General features: G+C 45.3%; 1 protein-coding gene across 12 annotated transcripts in view; it reads left to right on the forward strand.

Annotated features, from left to right (window-relative positions):
* Nucleotides 1-18716, forward strand: part of OBSCN (obscurin, cytoskeletal calmodulin and titin-interacting RhoGEF) — a 3169051-nt gene that overhangs the window by 1907282 nt on the left and 1243053 nt on the right. For all 12 annotated transcript variants that reach the window (XM_069647058.1, XM_069647065.1, XM_069647061.1 and 9 more), the window contains one exon: nt 8076-8158. In XM_069647058.1, coding sequence (XP_069503159.1) covers nt 8076-8158 — 83 coding nt within the window. The remainder of the gene's footprint in view (nt 1-8075; nt 8159-18716) is intronic.

Below are 18716 nucleotides of genomic sequence, written 5' to 3' on the forward strand. Positions count from 1 at the left end.
CACAGTGGCTCTGGCAAGCAAACATGAGTTTGCCGGTCTGGAAACAAGGGTGCCGGTGAGCTTACTGCCACCCTTGTTTCCGGACCGCCAACAATGCAATGAGGCCCCTTATCTGCCCATATTTTCCATACCTGCCCCGGTTTCTGGAGCATATGCCCAATTGTTGAGATCACCCAGTAGGATGATTCTTTTAGAGTGGGGCACAGCGTATTGAGCAAGTGCATGTAGATCATTAGGGAAAGTTGAGTAGTTAGGTGGTAGATCAGGAGAGTAATGAAGTTAAGTGCTAGGGCTGGCAATGCAAATTAGCAGGAAATATATAAATGCATCAAAGTTGGGTCCTATTAAGACTTTGCAAGGGATATTAACATTAGAATAGCTATCTCTACTTTCTAGTTTTGAGTATGGTGGTGCATTAAAAATGTGTGGCGTTTTGAATACCTGACATTTTAAGACTGATCTAGTTATGAGTTCAGACTGAATATGATATTTACTGCATGGATATTGTGATGAATCTGGACAATTCGTCCCTCCTCCCCAGAAGGGAGAAATCCCTTGTGAGGCCAAGGAGGTGAGCTTTCTCTGCAAGAACCTCCCTAGGGGTCTGGGCAAGTGGGCCCTCACTGGGAGTGACTCCCCTATCTGGGACAAGGACTCCCAGTCCAAGAGGGACCTCCATGAATCCCACCTACATAGAACTGGAAAGAACTGTGTGTTCTCAGATTGTAACTACAAATACCAGCAATCCTCCTTCCACTCTTTTGGCTTCAGGTAATACTGACTGTTGTCTGAAGGCCACTGTAAAGGAAGAAGGACAAACCTTTTTTTAATTGTGGTGACTTATGTACAGAGAATAAGAACTGTGAATGGAGAGGGACCAGAGAAGCTACACGTGACCCTTACGGAGAGAGGCGAATCAACAGTCTGCAGAGCCTCCGTGAAAACGTCCTGGAGGGGCAGAGCTACGCGCAGCCACGGAGCCAGAGGTGGCGTAGCGGGAGAGACGCCCGCTAGCTGGAGGTTTTAAAGTGGGTATACTGGCCAAGCAAGAAGCTCCAGTCAGGAAATGGGCCTAAACGTGGAGCAACCCATCTTTCCTGGTAGCGTGACCACTAAAGTACAACCGAAACAAGAAAAAAGCAAGAAGCCCAAGTCTGGAAGCTCCACACAGTGAGTACTGGCACGAGCGAGGCGAGCACGAATCAACGCTCCCACCGTGAGGGCGATAGGCTCTGTAAAGCCAGTCACGGTATGAGATGCAGGGAAACCAGAACAAGCACACGATCAAGGTAATCTGCAATGGGAGCGATGCAAATATTACATTTCAAAGCTGAAGAAGTCACACTGTGAAAGCCTGAACGAGTGCAACGAGCATGCAACCCATTGCAAAGAGAGTGAAAGAAACACACTGTCTATGAAGGATGGGAAAGCCATTTTTAGTATCAGAAAGGGAGAGAATCATATGGACACACATCCTGTGCATCGGGGAGTTAATGGAAACGTGTGCTTCATATCCAGGCTGGTGAAGCCTACAAGTATGTGTAAGTAATTAAAGTGAGAAACAATAATCCTGCCAAAGCCAACTTTGGAGGAGTCCCAGTGCCATAGAGGTGGGATACAAAGCAAAGTACATGTAATAATCCTGATATTCGTGCCAAAGTACATTTCCTGAATGCTGTTAATCAGAACATATCTGTAGTTGTGGGTGGGCTCATTTACAGGAATGTTTGGCAAGGTAAAATGTTTATTTTTGCATAGCTGTACAGTGTAATTGATGACAAACCAAGTGTTTGTATTTCCATCTGGACAATGTTAATTATTTTGTTTATTTTGTATTTATTGGATATTGATAAGGCGTTTATACAGCAAGACAGTGTTTCAAAGCACCACAAGGCAAAAGGGAAGGGAACAAGAGAGCAAATAAATAATGAAAATGACAATGAATAAATAGAAACGAACAGTGGTCCTACTAGGCCTTGTGACATTCGGAACATGCAAGTGCAGTGAAAAGTAAAAAGGGGGTGGGTTGTGGGTAAGTGCTATTAGGGTTCCCCAGGGGAGGAAGTGCTAGAAGTGCCTGTTGGGGAGGCAACAGGTAAGTGCATGGACGGAGACCTTCCAAACAAAGGGAGAGGTCTACCGCCCAAAAGTAAGTGCAGGGCGGAGGCAAACCACCTGACAGGTGGGTGTGGGCCGAGAGGACACTGCAGGGCCAAGATGCTGGTGGCGATTGGGCAGAGGGCCAGGACCCAATTGGACTCTTGAGGGACCAGGCTGCCAATCTCAGCAACAGAGGGGGGGAGAGGGAGGGAGGAGTAGAGGAGAACAGTCTTGAGTTGTTTGCAGAACTTGAGGTGGTCTGGTTCAAGATGGAGAGAGAGAGAGAGAGGGAGACTGTTCCACAGGAGGGAGCCAGCTGAGGCGATCTGCCCCCAGCTCTCTGCTTGGAGAAATGTTTGATCAGCACAGAGTTGGAGCAAAAAAGATTGAAGGGATCTGGAAGGAGAGTGTTTAGTAAGAGAGAGCTGCAAGTAGTGTGGTCCTAGGCCTCAGACAGCCTTGTGGATGATGTAAAGGGTCTTGTATTTGATCCTTGCAGCAACCGGGAGCCAGTGGAGAGATTTTAGAGCTGGAGAGATACAGTACCTGTGCTTGAGGCCAAGGATAAGTCTTGCAGCCTTATTCTAGATTAGTTGAAGAGGATGGAGTGAAGAAAGAGGCAGGTTGAGAAAGAGGCTGTTACAGTAATCCAGCCTGGAGTGGACCAGAGCTCTAGAGACATTGGGCCTCATTACGGAGGGCGGTAAGGGGTTAACGGCACCGGTAAAGGTGCCGGAGCCGCCAACCCCTTACTGCCCCATTACGAGGTCTGCTTGCGGGAACCCGCTAAGGACGCCTGGTTTTACCAGGCGTCCTTAACGGGTCCCGCGAGCAGACCAGGATGCTAACAACGGGCCCGTTTTTAACGGGCCCGTTGTTAGCATCATCCCCATTCCCATTGAGCCCTATGGGGGCTCGAATGGGAATGGGGATGTACCGGGTCCGGGTTCCTTGAATGAGGAATTACCGGGCCCTCCAAGGTCGGAATGGCCCAGTAATTCCTCATTCAAGGAACCCAGACCCGGTACCTTGTACCTGGTATGGGGGTAGCCATGCCGCTAAAAGCTGCACGGTTTCCTCCATCCTCGTAATGAGGCCCATTGAGTTTCTGGGGAAGGTGAGGAAAGGAAGAATGACTCTAAGGAGGTGAAGTTGAAAGTGGGCCTTCTTGGCAAGGTCCAAGATGCGAGGAGTAAAGGAGAGAGAGGAGTCGAAGATGACCCCAAGGTTTCTGGCTTCAGTGGAAGGAGAGGGATGTGAGCCCATAGAGGGCGGCCAGAGTGCAGGAGGGAAATGTGGTACAGGTGTCCCTATAAGAAGAATCTCTGTTTTACTGGCATTAAGACAGAGATCATTGGAGGTGCACCAAGACTGAATAGCAGACAAGCAGTCGGGGATGATAGATGGGCAAGAAGAGGAGGAAGAGGGGAACTTGAAGAAGAGTTGTGTGTCATCTGCGTAACACTAGAAATGAGGAGAGAAGGCAGAGATCAGGTGAGCAAGAGGTGCAAGGTAGATGTTGAAAGGCCAAGGTGAGAGGATGGAGCCCTGGGGAACACCACATGTAGAGAGAGTGGTGGTGGAGGAGAAGGAGCCCAGGAGCACCTGGGAAGGGCAATCAGTGAGGAATTAGGTCAACCAATCCAGTGCTGGTCTGAGATGCCAAGGGTATAATGGATCCGCTTTATGGGGATAGAATTGCTGACTGTGTCAAAGGTGGGAGAATGAGAACCGTAGGAGAGTTAGAATCAAGATTTGTGAGCATTTCTTCATGGGTGTTCAGGAGAGCAGTTTCTGTGCCTCTGGATGCTCGGAATCCAGATTGATGGTCATGTAAACAACTAGACAGCTAAGTGTGTTGCGTCAGTTGGGGGAAGACCAACTTCTCCAAGAGTTTCCCAAGGAAGGGTGTAGTAGAGATAGGGCGGTAGTTGGCCGGACATGAGGGATCGGCTGAAGGCTTTATTAGGAGGGGTGCACAAGGGAGAAGAGCCAGAGGCAAAGGAGTGGCGGCAGAAGTCAGCAAGAGCCAGAGCGAGGGAGGAGATGTTGTCCTTAATGGTTCTGGAAGAACAGGGAGACACCTGTTTGGATGAGACCTTCATAGAGCGGACTACTCTAGAGACCTCATCCGTTGTGATAGGTGAGAAGGGGGAGAAAGTGGGTGGGGTGGAAGAGAGGCCAAGGGAGCCAGGAGGCCAGGGGGAGGAGTGGAGGAAGTGGAAGAAGTGAGGTCAGAATGTCCTGAGTTTTAGAGATGAAATGGGTGGCAGTGCAGTATAGAGGGCCTGAGAAGTAAGAGGCGATGAGGAGACTGCAGATGGATTGACTAGTTCCTTGCAGAATTTGAAGAGTCCAGCCGTGTTGTTAGGGGCTCTGGAGAATCAAGTCTGGATGTGGGCCCTCTTCTTGGAACGGATAGAGGGACGGCATTGACTTTGGCGAAGGTGACAGGCCAGTTTGTCAGAGGATGAGTCTGAGGTCTGCCACTTCCGTTCAGAAACTCTGCACTTGCGTTTCAGAGCGACTAGATCAGAGTCGTACCAGCTGTTAGGCTTGGAGGCAGGTTTCAGACGGATCCTCGTGACAGGGGCAAGAATGTCGAGAGTGTTAGTGATAGCAAGATGAAGATTGGTAAGGACAGAGTTAGTGGAGGGGAAGGGGAGGTATGAAGGTGGAAGCAAACACAGCAGCTGACACTTGTTTCATCGATCAGATGACCACGAAGGAAGCTGGCACTGCTGGTTGAGGCTCGGTCAGGGGGCGGAAAGGTCCCAGATGAGAAGAGAGGAGAGAGTGGTAATGCCCGGAAAGAGGAGGAGTTAGGGGCCTGGAGAAAGGGAGATCAGCAGGGATGAAGGCATCAAGAGTGTGTCCGGCAGAATAGGTAGGGCCGGAAGGGAGAATAGTGAGGGAGAGAGAGGTACAGAGATCACAGAAGAGTGTAGAGGCAGGAATAGTGGAGTCAAGGTGGATTTTGACGTCTCCAAGGAGGAGGACTTTTGAGGTAGAAGTCAAATGAGAGGAGGTAAAGTCAGCCCATTCCGAAAGGAAGACAGACACAGCCTGTTCATAGTGGCATGGGTGAGAGAGAGAGTCAGAGTGACACCAAGCTTGCAGGCAAGACTTTCAAAGGAGGAGTAGTGCTGGGTGGGTATGAGAGAGGTAGGGACCCACTCATGGAAGAGCAGGGCTACTCTACCAACAGATCGGTTGGGCCGAGACTTGGAGAGGATCTTGTAGCCGTCAGGGAAGAGGGAGTCAAAAGCAGTGATAGAGCTAGCATTAAACCACGTCTCAGTGAGAGCGAGGACGCTGAGATCAAAGTCTTCAAGAAGGAGGCAGAATTAGATCTGAACACTATATCCTGATACTTCTCATGCTCGACAGGGAAAGTTATGTGTGACTTTAACCTGTTTCTGCCTTTATGCCTGCTAACTTGTAACTAAGAGCCTCCTGCACCCGAATGTAATCTTAAATCTGTGTTTCCTCTGTAACAGCGCCTCGATGCCTCATGGGCTGCAAGTGCGCTTAACAAATGCAAATAAATAAAAATAAATATTGGTATTTCTACACAATCACTCCACGGTTGTCAAAGCCAAAACCTGCTCTCCCCCAGCATATGGCATGATTGCTTCTTTAGTCCCATAAAAATAATAAACTATGATTCAATCATGTTGGGATTATACATAGGTTTTGTATTTTCAGGATGCAGTAACGTAATGCAGTAAACTATCTTTAACAAATTATGGGTGCTTCCATGCTCCATTTCCTCTGAATATATGTTTTATTCTATGAAGGACATTTGGGTTGCCTATGGACTTTCCGATGATTCCAAATGAGAGGTTATCGCCATAATAGGCTACACTACAATTTTCAAGTGTTCAGATATGTTGACAGCATTCATTGTTTCACTCGAGTCCTTTTACACACTACATTACTTTCCAGTCGAAGCTCTGGCTAGTTTGTGCCCAACAATGGCTATCTTGTCCCTTTGGAAAACATCCAACTTGCATCTCAAACCCCCAATTCAAGAGCCTATAAAGAATTCAGACATGCAGGCTAAATAACAACAACCTTAAAAAAAGAGACAGAAATGACACTTAAGGAGGTGATTTACTCGAAGTAAAAAGCACACACAGAAGGTAGAATCTGAAAAAAATGAGTTAAGACAGAAAACACATTAATTTAAATTCCAAAAATAATGTCTTAACGCCATTTAAATCTAAAAAGTCACATATAAATCATACACTAGATTGAATTGTCAAACACATATTTTGCTTTTGGAATCTGCATTCCACTTAAGTAAAGCAAATCCTCTAAAGTTGATTTTACGTGCATACGTGGCACTATTCAGAAGACTGATAATGATACATAAAGTGTGATTTGCTCCGATTGTACTTCACTTTTATAGCATGCCACAATAGATTGCACTAGCTCAACATCTTAGCTGAATATCACTTGTTTCTTGTGTTCAATGCCTTACTTTAAATATAAAGACTTATAACAAAAAGACCATCTAACAGTGCAGACATTTGAATTCCGTAAGGGCTGTGCTTGAATGCACAAATCTAAATGTTTACAAATCTGTAGGAGCTTACACTCGGACATCAAGAGGGTTTCCTCTTGTTGACCAAATTAACGGATCGTATAATCTGATACAATATTAAATAAATGGTACACAGTAAAAATACTTCTGGGAAAATCCAAACTAGTATAAAGAGAGATGTAAGAATACATTTAAGTGGTAATAGCCACAACAAATATTTTTATATTTAATGAAAATTAAAAGCAATAGATCAATTCTAACAAACAAATTACCTTTGGCCAGGAGTGTAGTATGGTTTAGAGCAGGTGCGGATGGTAGAAAAGGGTTGAAAGGGTTCTTAGAATGTAGGGGTGTTAACTCATTTTCGAAAGTATATCTTCACAGATGGAAATGGTTAATTGTAAATTTAGAGATTCCTCATACTACTAAATCAATAGGAAACCAAAATATATTTTAAAACAAAAAAACATATAATTGTTATGCTATTATTTATTTTGTGTTTCTTTATTTAAAAACTCTTTTTTTAATTTGTAATGACTTTCAATGCATGATTAGTTATTTCCATTCATTGTTGTCACTTTGTTTTTAGTCCTGATTATTGTTTTGGGATCTGAGAAAACAAACAAATAAGTAAAAGATTTGAGTAATCAGGGGTTCGGATAACTTTTTTGAAGTGAGATTATTTTACAACATATTTTGAAGGCGTAAACTATGTAGTTTGTAGGCATGTAAAACAGGTTTTATCCCTAAAACAAATAACCTTTTGTAAAACATATCTCTTTGCACATAGAAATGTGTGCATATTAGAAGATGCATTTTTGTTTTATTGATCATCTTCAGATTAGGCAATATTTATATTTGAGCCCCATCAGTACCACTGATCTCAACATATCAGTGAAGGTTTGATTGATTGGTTTGTTAATGACACTTGCATGGTCCAGCAATTCCCTGAAATCTGTGTGGGTGGAAGCATGGGGGCAGTTTGCAATGCTTCTGTTGTCTTACATTTTTTTTTATTGGGAGTGTTTTTATTCACTATTTTATGGGAGCATTTGCCTGTTGTTTTAGTGAGTAAAAAGTCAGTGGTGATCTGCTTAACTGTAGGACTGTGAATAATACAAAATGCAGATGTTTGTGTGTTATAAATCGGTGGCCAGCATAGGTAATAGACAGAAACCTACAGGACATGATCATCAGTATCGTTGTAATGATTAAAACCATGTAATATTTTAAATGCCACTTCTTTTAAAATAAACCTGATTACAAATGGCGATCATATGGGATATTGATTGCATGGGTTGCATAGAAAGAGCTGCTTGGTGTAAATATTTATATGTGCTTCTGGCAACACTTTCTATGTACCCCATGCTTTCTATACCAGCTCCATTTTTACATTTTACAGCGTTGTTCTCTTTGATTCTATTAGGTGTCACCTGAATGGGGGGCAGGAGAGGGTCCAGAATTTCCAGGAGAATCTGTGTCAGAGGAAGACTACAAAAAGAAGCTCAGGTAAGAACAATCTATTGTTTCCCTCTCCGGTATTATCATGGTAATAATTTGTGAGGTTATTCGGACTGTATCTATACACGGCAGTACACACAGCACCATTCTTACATGCAGAATAATATAAACAGCTTTGCGGTTTCCTACATTAGTTCCTCTAATTATATAATAGTCTCCTAGATAAAGATATGTTCAACACATTCTAGCACAAAAACGCAATAAATATCCAATTTTGAAAAATATTGGTAAATAAAAGTATTTGCTTTCATAATGTGGATCTTGGTAGAATAGGACATTATCAAGTACAGTACTAAATTAGAGACTTAAGGTATAGCTGGTCAAAATACCTCAAAAATGACTGTGCAGTAAGATGACTTTGGGTTACACCATTCTCATCCGTTTGATCCAGTAAAGTTTATTGTACTAAATAAATTTTCCCTTCAAAATATTTGTTTTATTAAATGTTTTTTAAACAGCGAAATTTTTACTTTTGGATTAGAAGTTACACATTGTGAAAGATGAAGGTAACCAGGTTTTTGCATGGCCAACTGAATCTATACTTTTCTAAGGTCAATACAATGGTACCATTGGGCTAGGTAATAGTAACAGAAGATATTTAGATCACTTTAAACTGCAAGAATGCCAATAAACCCTACATTAAAAGTGGTTATTGTTGAATCATTATAATGCTAGGTTATTATATTACACTTCATGCCAGATTCCTGCATCCCATGTGCGGATTGTGTCTGGCAGATGTCGGTATTGGATCTGCACCTGATTTGTCTCTACTGCTTGGGCGAAGGCCACAACACACAGGATTGTAGATCATGCCAGTCCATGCACCAGAAGGCCCTCCAGGAAGGGGCGGCAAAGATCTACACCAACTTTCACAAGACTAAAGGTGAAGTCGCACCACCCTATTCGAGGTCATGCAGCAGGTTGCCTCTTTGCAAGGAAAAGGAGAAGGAAATGAAGAAGAAGAAAAAAAAGCATCACAAGAGATCCCGCTCCCTTAGTAGATCCTTGCACCATTATTCTTCTTCCTCTTCTAAAAAGAAGAGCCACCGGCCCAGAGAAACTCCAGGTAAGGTGGCTCAGGTACCTTTCCGACCCAATCCTTCACCCTGGAGTAATAGGAACATTTTCACCTCAATATGCTTGACATCTTCGTCAAGGCGCCAGTGCTTCAGCGCAGACGGGACCAACCGCGTCTTCTGGGACAGCAGGATGTCCGCTGGTGATCACTCCCGCACACATATGGGCTTGGACCAGGACCTGAAGAGAGATGAAGACCCCCAGCACCATCAGGCTCTGCTTTTCAGGCGTTGACGTCTCTAAACCGATTCTGACTTTCTCTGTCACCACCGATTTGCTCTGTGGGTGTTGGGGCCCCTCTGGAATATGCTCCTCTTGCCTTTCATGCTTAAGATTTATGAGATCTATGATGAAAAGGGGGACCAGGTGCCCTTTGGATGGAACCTTTTCTATCAGAGAAGAAAGAGAAGAAAGACACTACCTGGAGGAGGTCTATGAGGAAGCTGAGTATGTCCAGTGGCTGGCCTCAGATCTTCAGGGTGCTAGTGGTCTGAACACCTCCCCGAGCTGGACATTACTCCAGCCCCCTTTCTAGTAAGCCTGAAGCATCTTTTCAGAGACTGAGGGCTAAGGGGGCGGATACCCTGGAGCCATCTGCTCCATCCAGGCCCAAGGTTCAATTTGAACTAACAGATATCATGGATGAAGACCCCAACAGAGAAGCCCTGCTACCCCACACTGTAGCAGTAGAGGCCTGTGAATTAGAGGTGTGGGAAAAGCCTACTCTGCATCTGATCTTAAAAGGGAGTTGGCTAGAAAGCATCTTCCTGCCACCTCAGATCCGGCCTTCTTGTCCACTCATGCCTCCCGAGAGCTTAGAGGTACAGGCCTCGACTGTGAACATGAAGTCATACACCTTTCTTTTTCTTCCCCCAGACAGGGGGTAAGAGGCTGGATGCTTGACAGAAGAATGTTTTTGCATTGGGCAGCCTCACCCTTCGTGCAATTAATGACTTTTGTACTCTGGCGAAGTTTGCTTTCGATCTGATGGCCAATGTGGCTAATCATATCCCTGAGGGGGAGATGGGAGACGGCTTTCTGTCTATGGTCCAGGACAGCAGGGAAGCTTCTCATCAGATTTTGCAGTCAGGACTATACACTGCTGATTGTGTCATCAGATCCATGGCCACGAGTGTGGTGGCCAGTTGTCACACCGGGATGAGGATGCTGGGCTTCGCGCATGATGTCCAGGCTAAACATTTTGATATTCCTTTTGATTGACTGGATCTGTTTGGGGTCAAGGCAGAGAATGCCTTCAGAAATTCCAGTCACCAAAGGTTACACCGATGTCCTTGGGCAGGCTGTGCAATAACCCACTGTGCCTTATGCAATGGGTCAGAGTTTTCATCTCTCAGCGTCCTGCATCCCGCAAGGTCGAGTACAGGCAGCTCTGGGAAGACTGCAAGGAAGGTGCTTCCAGAGGCAAAGGGGAAGAGGTGCTCAGGAAGGGGAACGGTATGGCCACCATCCCCTCTGAACCACAAGAGGCAAAACCTCTAATGGATCTTCTACTAAGAATCCCCTGTGAGGGGATGTGTGGGGGGGGGTTCCTTGTTCAGCTCAAAATGGTCAGAGACAACGTCCGATGCTTGGGCCTTGCAGGGCATCCAACAGGGCTACTTTCTTCCTTTGGTCAACATTCCCCGACCATGGCACTCACACCGACTCCTTGCCTCCAGACCCCATCCTTTTTGAGGAGGTCCATCAACTTCCCTCAAAGAGTGCAATATAGCTGGTACTGTGTTCGGAAATAGGCAATGGGTGGTATTCCACTTATTTTCTGGTGCCAAAGAAGGACAGGGGTTTGCATACTGGACCTGAGGCTGCTGAATTTGTTCCTACGTAAGGACAACTTCAGAATGGTTACTCTAGCTCAGATCCTGCAAGCCCTCGATCTGTATGACTGCCTGGTATGACTAGACCTTCCGGATACCTACTTCTATGTGCCTTTTCATCAAAAGCACAGGGAAGTACCTGAGGATTGTGGTGGGCCAGCATCACTATCAGTTCAAAGTCTTGCCTTTTGGTCTTTCGTCGGCTCCCAGGGTTTTCACCAAGCTGCTAGCAATGGTGGCGGCTCGCCTAAGGAGAGAGAGAATTAATGTATTTCCCTACCTGGATGACTGGCTCCTCTGAGCTCACTCCCCCAACCTAGTCTCAGAGCACCTGCTCCACATGTGTAGTCTGTTGCACAGCTTGGGCTTTTCCCTCAACTTCAAAAAGATTCAGGTTTCGCCATCCCAGTCCCTCCGATATTTATCGGCACAGTTTTGGACACTCACCTGGGCAGGGTGTTACCCCTCCAGAGGACCGAGTGGCCCAAATTTCTTAGATGATCCACATCCTCCAATCTCAGATACAAGTCCCTGCCTCAGCCTTTAAGCACCTAATGGGCCTCTTCGCCTACTGCATCTTAGTGGTTCTTTAGGCAAGGCTGTGTATGGTCACAATTTCAGGGCCATGTGTCAGACCTCTTGCAGGTTGCGACCCAGGTGTACAAGATCTTTACATGGTGGGCCATGAGAGTCAACTTGTTGAGAGGCACGCTGTTTTGCCAACCCTGGCCTCAAGTGATGGTGGTCACTGATGCATCTCTGACAGGTTGGGGCGCTCACCTATAGGAAAAGACGGTGTCCGGACTGTGGTCTCCCACAAAGTTTCTGGAGCATATCAATTTGTTGGAGTTGAGAGTGATCAGGATGGCCATGGTCACCTTCCTCCCCTCTTTTAAACACAAGACTCTGCTGATCCTGATGGACAACACAGTAGCCATGCACTACATCAACAAGCGGGGTGGTGTGGGGTCCTTGCCGTTATGCAGAGAAGAAATGCGTCTGTGATTCTGGGCTCTTTGCAACATTGCATCTCCGATGGCTGTCCATCTTGCCAGAAGGGGTAATGTCACATCAGATGCCTTGAACAGACAGACGTTGCCCTCCCATGAGTGGGAGCTCCACTAGGAAGTTCTGGAGATCTCCTTCTGTGTAATTCCTCAAGTAGATCTCTTTGCATCCAGTGTGAACAGAAAGTGCACATTGTTCTGCTACAGGGAATTTCCTTGTCGGAGCTCTGGAGAATTCAGTGAAGGTCGAATGGACATTCAACCTCCTTCATGCATTCCAGCCGATACTTTGTAATTCAGCTGGTCATCAGGAGATTGCGCCTTTTCAGGACCACGTTTATTCAGATCATTCCGAACTGGGCCCACAGGATGTAGTACCTGGAGTTGATGGACATGTCCATCTGTCCTCCATGGCATCCCGGAGGGGAGGCAACTTGCTCTCCCTATCGGAGTGGCTGGTCCTTGACCTAAACCTCAGCAACCTGAACCTTCATGCATGGCTACTGAGAGGCTGAGATACAGGAAGTGGGACTTGTCGGATGACGTTCTTGATGTGCTCCTTTCAGCTTGGAGACAAATAACAAAGTCTGTTTATGCCTGGTGGTGGTGTACATTTTTGGCTTGCTGCCAGGAGAGGGATTTTGACCCTTTATCCTGCCTGTTATTCCCTGTTTTGGATTATTTACTGTCCTTGTCGGAAGCAGGCATGCCGATCAGCCCTGCTAAAGGATACCTTGCTTCTATTTCAGTTTGGAAGTGGTCCCCAGAACAGGGCTTGTTCTTCACAATCCCCACTGTTATGAAATTCTTGTGGGTTTGTGTAACCAGTTTCCTCTGCACCAGTTTGTGGTTCTGGCATGGGATTTTAATTGGTTTTTGACATTCCTTATGGGAGCTCAGTTTGAGGCCCTCCTCTCCTTTTCTACTAGGTTGCTCACCCTTAAGGTGATTTTCCTGGTTATCATCTTCCGCGAGACGGACGAGTGAGTTTGCAGTGTTATTTGTGAAGCCTCCCTATTTGATTTTCTCCAAAGAGAAGGTGAATTTGAGAAAGAGACATTCATTTCTTCCAAAGGTGTTCTTGGATGTTTGTATCTCTCTCAAAAGATCTATCTTCTTGTGTTTTTTCTCTGCCTTGTCTTTCCAAGGCGATGGAATGATTCCATCGGCTAGACCCAGTGGGAGCCCTCAGCTACTTAATTTCTCTGATGAGTGAGGCCAGGAAAGATTACCACCTTTTCCTTGGTTACGTTGCAGCACCTGCTGGCAGGGTTTTGACCGAACAGACCCTGTCAAGTTGGAGCCTTCTCTGCATATCGGAATGCTAGGATATGGCTGGAAAGGATGCACCTGAGGGTCACAGAGCTCATTTTATCAGAGGAGTGGTTGCGACCTCTTCCGTGAAGAATGGAGTCCCTCGTCCTGGACATCTGCCAGTTTGCAATGGGGGTGTTTCTGCACACGTTTGCTAAGTATTACTGCTTGAATTCCCTTTCAGGACAGAATGGCCGTTTTGATAGGGCGATCTTCCAGAGTTTTCTAGTCTAGGTGATGTCCTTGCTTTCCTCCCTCCGAATGTGCGTACTGCTTTGGGAGCCTATCATAGATGAGGAATCTGTGGGAGGAAGGATTCCATTACAAGAACAAATTACTTACCTCTCAGAAACCTCTTTCTAATGTATGTTCCTCCCAGGTATTCCTCATTGCCCTCCCTACCTGTCCCTCTTGGCGTATAGCCAGTACACCTTCAGTTATGTGTTCCCTCAACATCAGAGCACTAGGGAAAAGGGCGAAACTGGGGTCGCAGGGCACAACGGCTCAATATATACTGGCCCTGCTGTGTTGCCTGGCGCGGGGTGCATAGAAGCTTTGAACTCCCTGGTGGCAGAAAAGTTTCAGAACAGCTGTGTTCTGGATAGGCTACCATAGATGAGAAATCGGTTGGAAGAACATCCATCAGAAAGAACATTACCAAGAGGTAAGTAACTTGTTCTTCTTATTAAAGGTCAGTAGCAATGTCACAGTTAGTCCGTAATAATACAAATATTTACTGGCTTGTATACAGGTATTGCTGGCTGCCATGTTTTATAAGAAAATTACATCACTGGTTAACTGTAATAACTTGTTGGAATTGAGTAGAGATATCATGATGCCTGTTCCCAAAGCCAGCACAAAATGTGAAAGGCAGCTTCTCGAACAAGAAAACATCTGTAGCCTTTTGCCTCCATACAGTCAAAGATATTTTCAGTCATTTGAAATACCTTCTAATGTAGAGCTGGTGGATGCTTTATCCCATATTTTAATACAACCATATCAGGTATTGAAATTAAGATTTCATAAGCAGGAGCTAAATGCAGCACGTAGGTATCCAGCATTAACCAGTGACCAGGAGCTACCACTTGGAAACCAGGAGCTAGTACATTTAGTTACGCAAATCTAACTTCCACATAAGATGCAAACATATCTTTATGACCTCTTATGCTTTAAATGGCATAGATGTGCCTTAATACTTATTTACCGATTGTCACAAACGCACAGAGTTAAATCCACATAGGTTTGTTTGATTGGCTTCAGTTGGCATGGGGAGCCGAAAGTAGCTCCTGGTAGCTGTTAGTTAACGAGGCCCTTCTAGGCCACAAGCAGGAGCTAAATAGCTCCCAGCTACCCTCAATTTCGAAACCTGCCATATGCCGTCATCACACAGTAGTTCAATTAAACCAATTCAACATACTGCGCTGTACCTGTGGTCGAAAAAGTGAGATTCAGCGAAGGCAGTGTTTGGGTAAATCATTACAATTTGTCAGTCAAAATTTCTTAAACCATTAAATCTATTAATCAAAAGATTATTGTGCTACTACATTGCTTTAAGTGTTTTGAAATTGCCTGGCTATCTTTTATTAAGAATACAATCTGAATTAAATCTGTAATCCATGCAGTAATAACCCTGCACTGTTTATTTCACTTACCTGGCGTCTCTGAAATTGGTAGTGCTTTCTTAATGTATCTCAAGTTCATTTTAGCTATGTTTGAACTCCCTAGAAAGCTCCTATTCAACTAAAACATGGCAGATTGCATGATTATATCCAGCTGGCATGGAATCCAGAATTCTACATAACATGTACATGTTAGTTAAATGTGCTTGTAATGCAATTTTTCTTATTTTCTTAAATAATTGATGTTCGACTATAAGTAGGGCTGTGCAACATATAAAAAAATGACTGATTGTTTAATATGCAGAGGTTCTAATTACCATTTTAAAAGCGAATTAAATGAAACAAGTGCAGCAGCAATGTCACATCACAATCTGCATAAATGGGGTTAGTATCATCTATGAGCAAATGGTTAAAATGCTGACTGAAAACGTACCTATCCTATACCAGAGCAAAATCCTGATAAGAGTTGTAACGTGGCACCATGTGGTGCAGAACCTGCTTCCCAGTTCTCCTTGCAGCTTAAAAGCTCCCTTCTCTTGCCCCACCAGTGCTCTTGACACTGCCAAATGTTCCTACTACATTCTTCCTATATCCTCCCTGTGCTCATACCCTTGCAAACTGTCAAACCTCCAGGTCGTGCTTACCCTCTTTTGGGATGAAAATGAGCCTATCCCATTCCCTAGGTGCTTCCAAGTTAGGCCGACCCCATAAGGGGCAATATAACCTACAAGGGGGGGAATAGCCCACCCACAGGGCACATATAAAAACCCTGTAGCACAAAGAAGTGGGCAAATAGCGCTAACCATGCTCTGCAACTCCATTTTGCATTAGGCGGAGAAAAGACACACTGATGGCCTGCGATGCGCACGTCCCGAGTTCTCTCGGAGACTCCACCCCGACATCGGCATGATAAGCCAGCTCCACACGAGCCCTGTTCCCACAGAAGTCCATTTCCCTCCTGTCCTCTAAAGTGTTGCAAATATCTAGTATCACATCCAAGAATACACCCTGCGAAAAGCGTGAGACTGTGCCAGGCCACAGCGTGGTGTCCATCCATCTCCACTAAACTGCCACTGGGCCCTTGATCCCCACCATCCAGACCGGATCCAGCCACCCTTCATCGTGCCCACCACAGATCTAAAGCTTGCTCGGCTGTATATCTCTTCAATAGCAATATGTGTCTCCTGTAACATGAGATACCGGGAACAGTAAATCCTAGATCAAACCCCATGGGGGGAGACATTGCGTGCAGAAACTGTGGTATCAACGAAGCCCTGAATGTAGAGGTCAGTGTGACTTTATTTTATCCTCCCCTCTTCATGGCACCCCTTTCCTGTGCTGCCCAGGTGCCTGCCATAATGAATAATAAGGAATTAATAATTAATCGTAGTTGTTTAGTTCAGCTTAGACACATTGTAGGTTTATGCTTGCCCTGACCTTCACCGCAAAGATGAGCCCAACTGACCCACGTGGAGCCAGATCGACGAGGAAGAACCAGCCAATTAGGGGATGCGCCTGGCATCCCCTATGGAGCAGGGCCATGTATATGTTCACACCAACCAGCCATGTGGATTCCTACTGTACATAATGATGCCACTGATGACGCTTTAGGCCTTCTTAACGTGCTGCCCATGTCATTTTTGGCAGAACGCTCTCGGGCAGCAGAGTTCTTTGCTGACACTTGTATTTTATATGAGTAAAATCTTGTTATCCTTGCAAGACTATGCCTCATCACGAGTTGGGCTGTAGCCCTTAAATGCGGTGGTAACGGTATTACTGCCGCATTAAGGGCTGGCCGTCTCACGAGTTAGGCGCTAAATCGGCTGTTTTACCTCCAACTTTTTTATGGAGGTGAAAATCCCTGTTTTCGGCAGTATTACAGCCGGCTGTATTAGTCCGCAGAATTAGCACCGAAAATTCCCCATTGAATCCAATGGACCCAATCAGGAATGGGGATTTACCGTTAAGGCCCAACCCGTGATCCGGTGGTAATACAACCGGACCAGCCAGTGCTAGGGCTATTGCAGTCAGCGGTATTACAGCCTGGAATACAGCCCAACTCGTGATGAGGCCCATCTCTTTTGGCTTTATTCCCTAGTGGGTTGTGTTTACTCTGGAGTGTGCGCCAAGGGTTAACTTTGCTTCATATCCTCCTACCTCTTGGCTAATGACTTTTCCTCACACTTCCCATCCAAAATCAGGCATGTGGTGGACACCCTGTCATCCCTCTGTGAAAACCCAAAGGGTGTTTTTACTTCCTAGACCCTGGGGACCCCTTACTCAGGTGGCCAGGGCACGGCCATCGCCTTTGGATCCAGACCCTGGGGGTGGACAAGGGAGGATGACCTGGGTGAGGGGTCCTCGGGGAGTGGGGGAGGAATGCCTGATGGTGATAACATGGTATCATGGTATCCCCTCTTTTCATATACCCCCATCCCATCCTATTTTATAGGATATTCCATTTTACCAGATCACAAGATTGCACAGGGAATTCTTGAGAAGACTTTATTTGCCCGTATTGAGGAAGAGATAGAGCCTGAGGAAACTGAGAGGTAACTTAGGTTTTGGAGAGGCCGATGAGAAACTTAAAATCGAAGCCAAAGTGGAAGTTGAACCCACCATCCTCCCAGGCTTAGCCTTCTCCCAACGAAACAACCCAATTCTGGCAGAGGCCTTCTTGCAAATAATTCCTGAGGGCGAAGACTAAGAAAAAAGAAATCCCTTTTTCTTTCTGAAACAGGGACTACTATATCGTAGAGAAACCTCAGGGAAAAGCATAAGTAAAACCCAATTGGTAATACCCAAAACCCATCTGAATATTGTGTTAGAAATTGCACACTCTCACTTGACAGGCGGACACTCAGGACAGTCTAATACCCAAGCTCACAAAAGTGGAAAGTTTTATTGGCCGGGGTTACATGCTGATATACAAACCCTTGTTCAGACATGTGAGCTATGTCCAAAGACCAGCTCACACATTCCTCTACCTGCCCCTTTAAATCCACTACCGACAATCTAAGTTCCCTTCTCCCTATTGGGGATGAATGTTATCGGACCATTAGAAACTTCTAAGTTGAGCAACACATTTATTCTTGTGATCGTTCATTATGCCACCAGGTACCCAGAAGCCTTTCCCATGAGAAATGACAACATTTAGAAAATCTTAAAGCATTTGCTACCATTCTTTTCTAGAGATGGATTCCCAAAGAAATTCTACCTGACCAGGGAAGAAATTTCATGAGTAGGCGTATGGGTGAAATAAAAGAATTGCTACATATTACAATGTTAAGGACCTTGGTGTACCAATCCCAAACCAATGGATTGGTAGAAAGATTTGATAAGACCCTCAAAACGATTCTAAGAAAGTTAGTAGACAAGGATAGGAAAGATTGGGATTGCATGATCCCCTGAGCCCTTTTTGCAGTGAGAAAGACCCCTCAATCATCTACTGGATTCTCTCCCTTTGAATTATTGTATGATAGAATTGTATGATAGAGAACCACGAGATGTCCTACGCATGCTGAGGGAAACCTGGGAAGAAAGGTAGGAAGCACCAATACCTCTTTCACAGACAGCCACCCTGTTACGAGAACACATGAATCTAGTCGGAACTCTAGTTCATACTCAAATGGAAAAATCTCCAAAACAACAGAAGCTTTCCTTTGATAAAAGGGTAAATCTTAGATTGTTTTTA

This window comes from Ambystoma mexicanum, chromosome 2q (assembly GCF_040938575.1).
Source record: "Ambystoma mexicanum isolate Mex_15411 chromosome 2q, UKY_AmexF1_1, whole genome shotgun sequence".
Taxonomy (NCBI): domain Eukaryota; kingdom Metazoa; phylum Chordata; class Amphibia; order Caudata; family Ambystomatidae; genus Ambystoma; species Ambystoma mexicanum.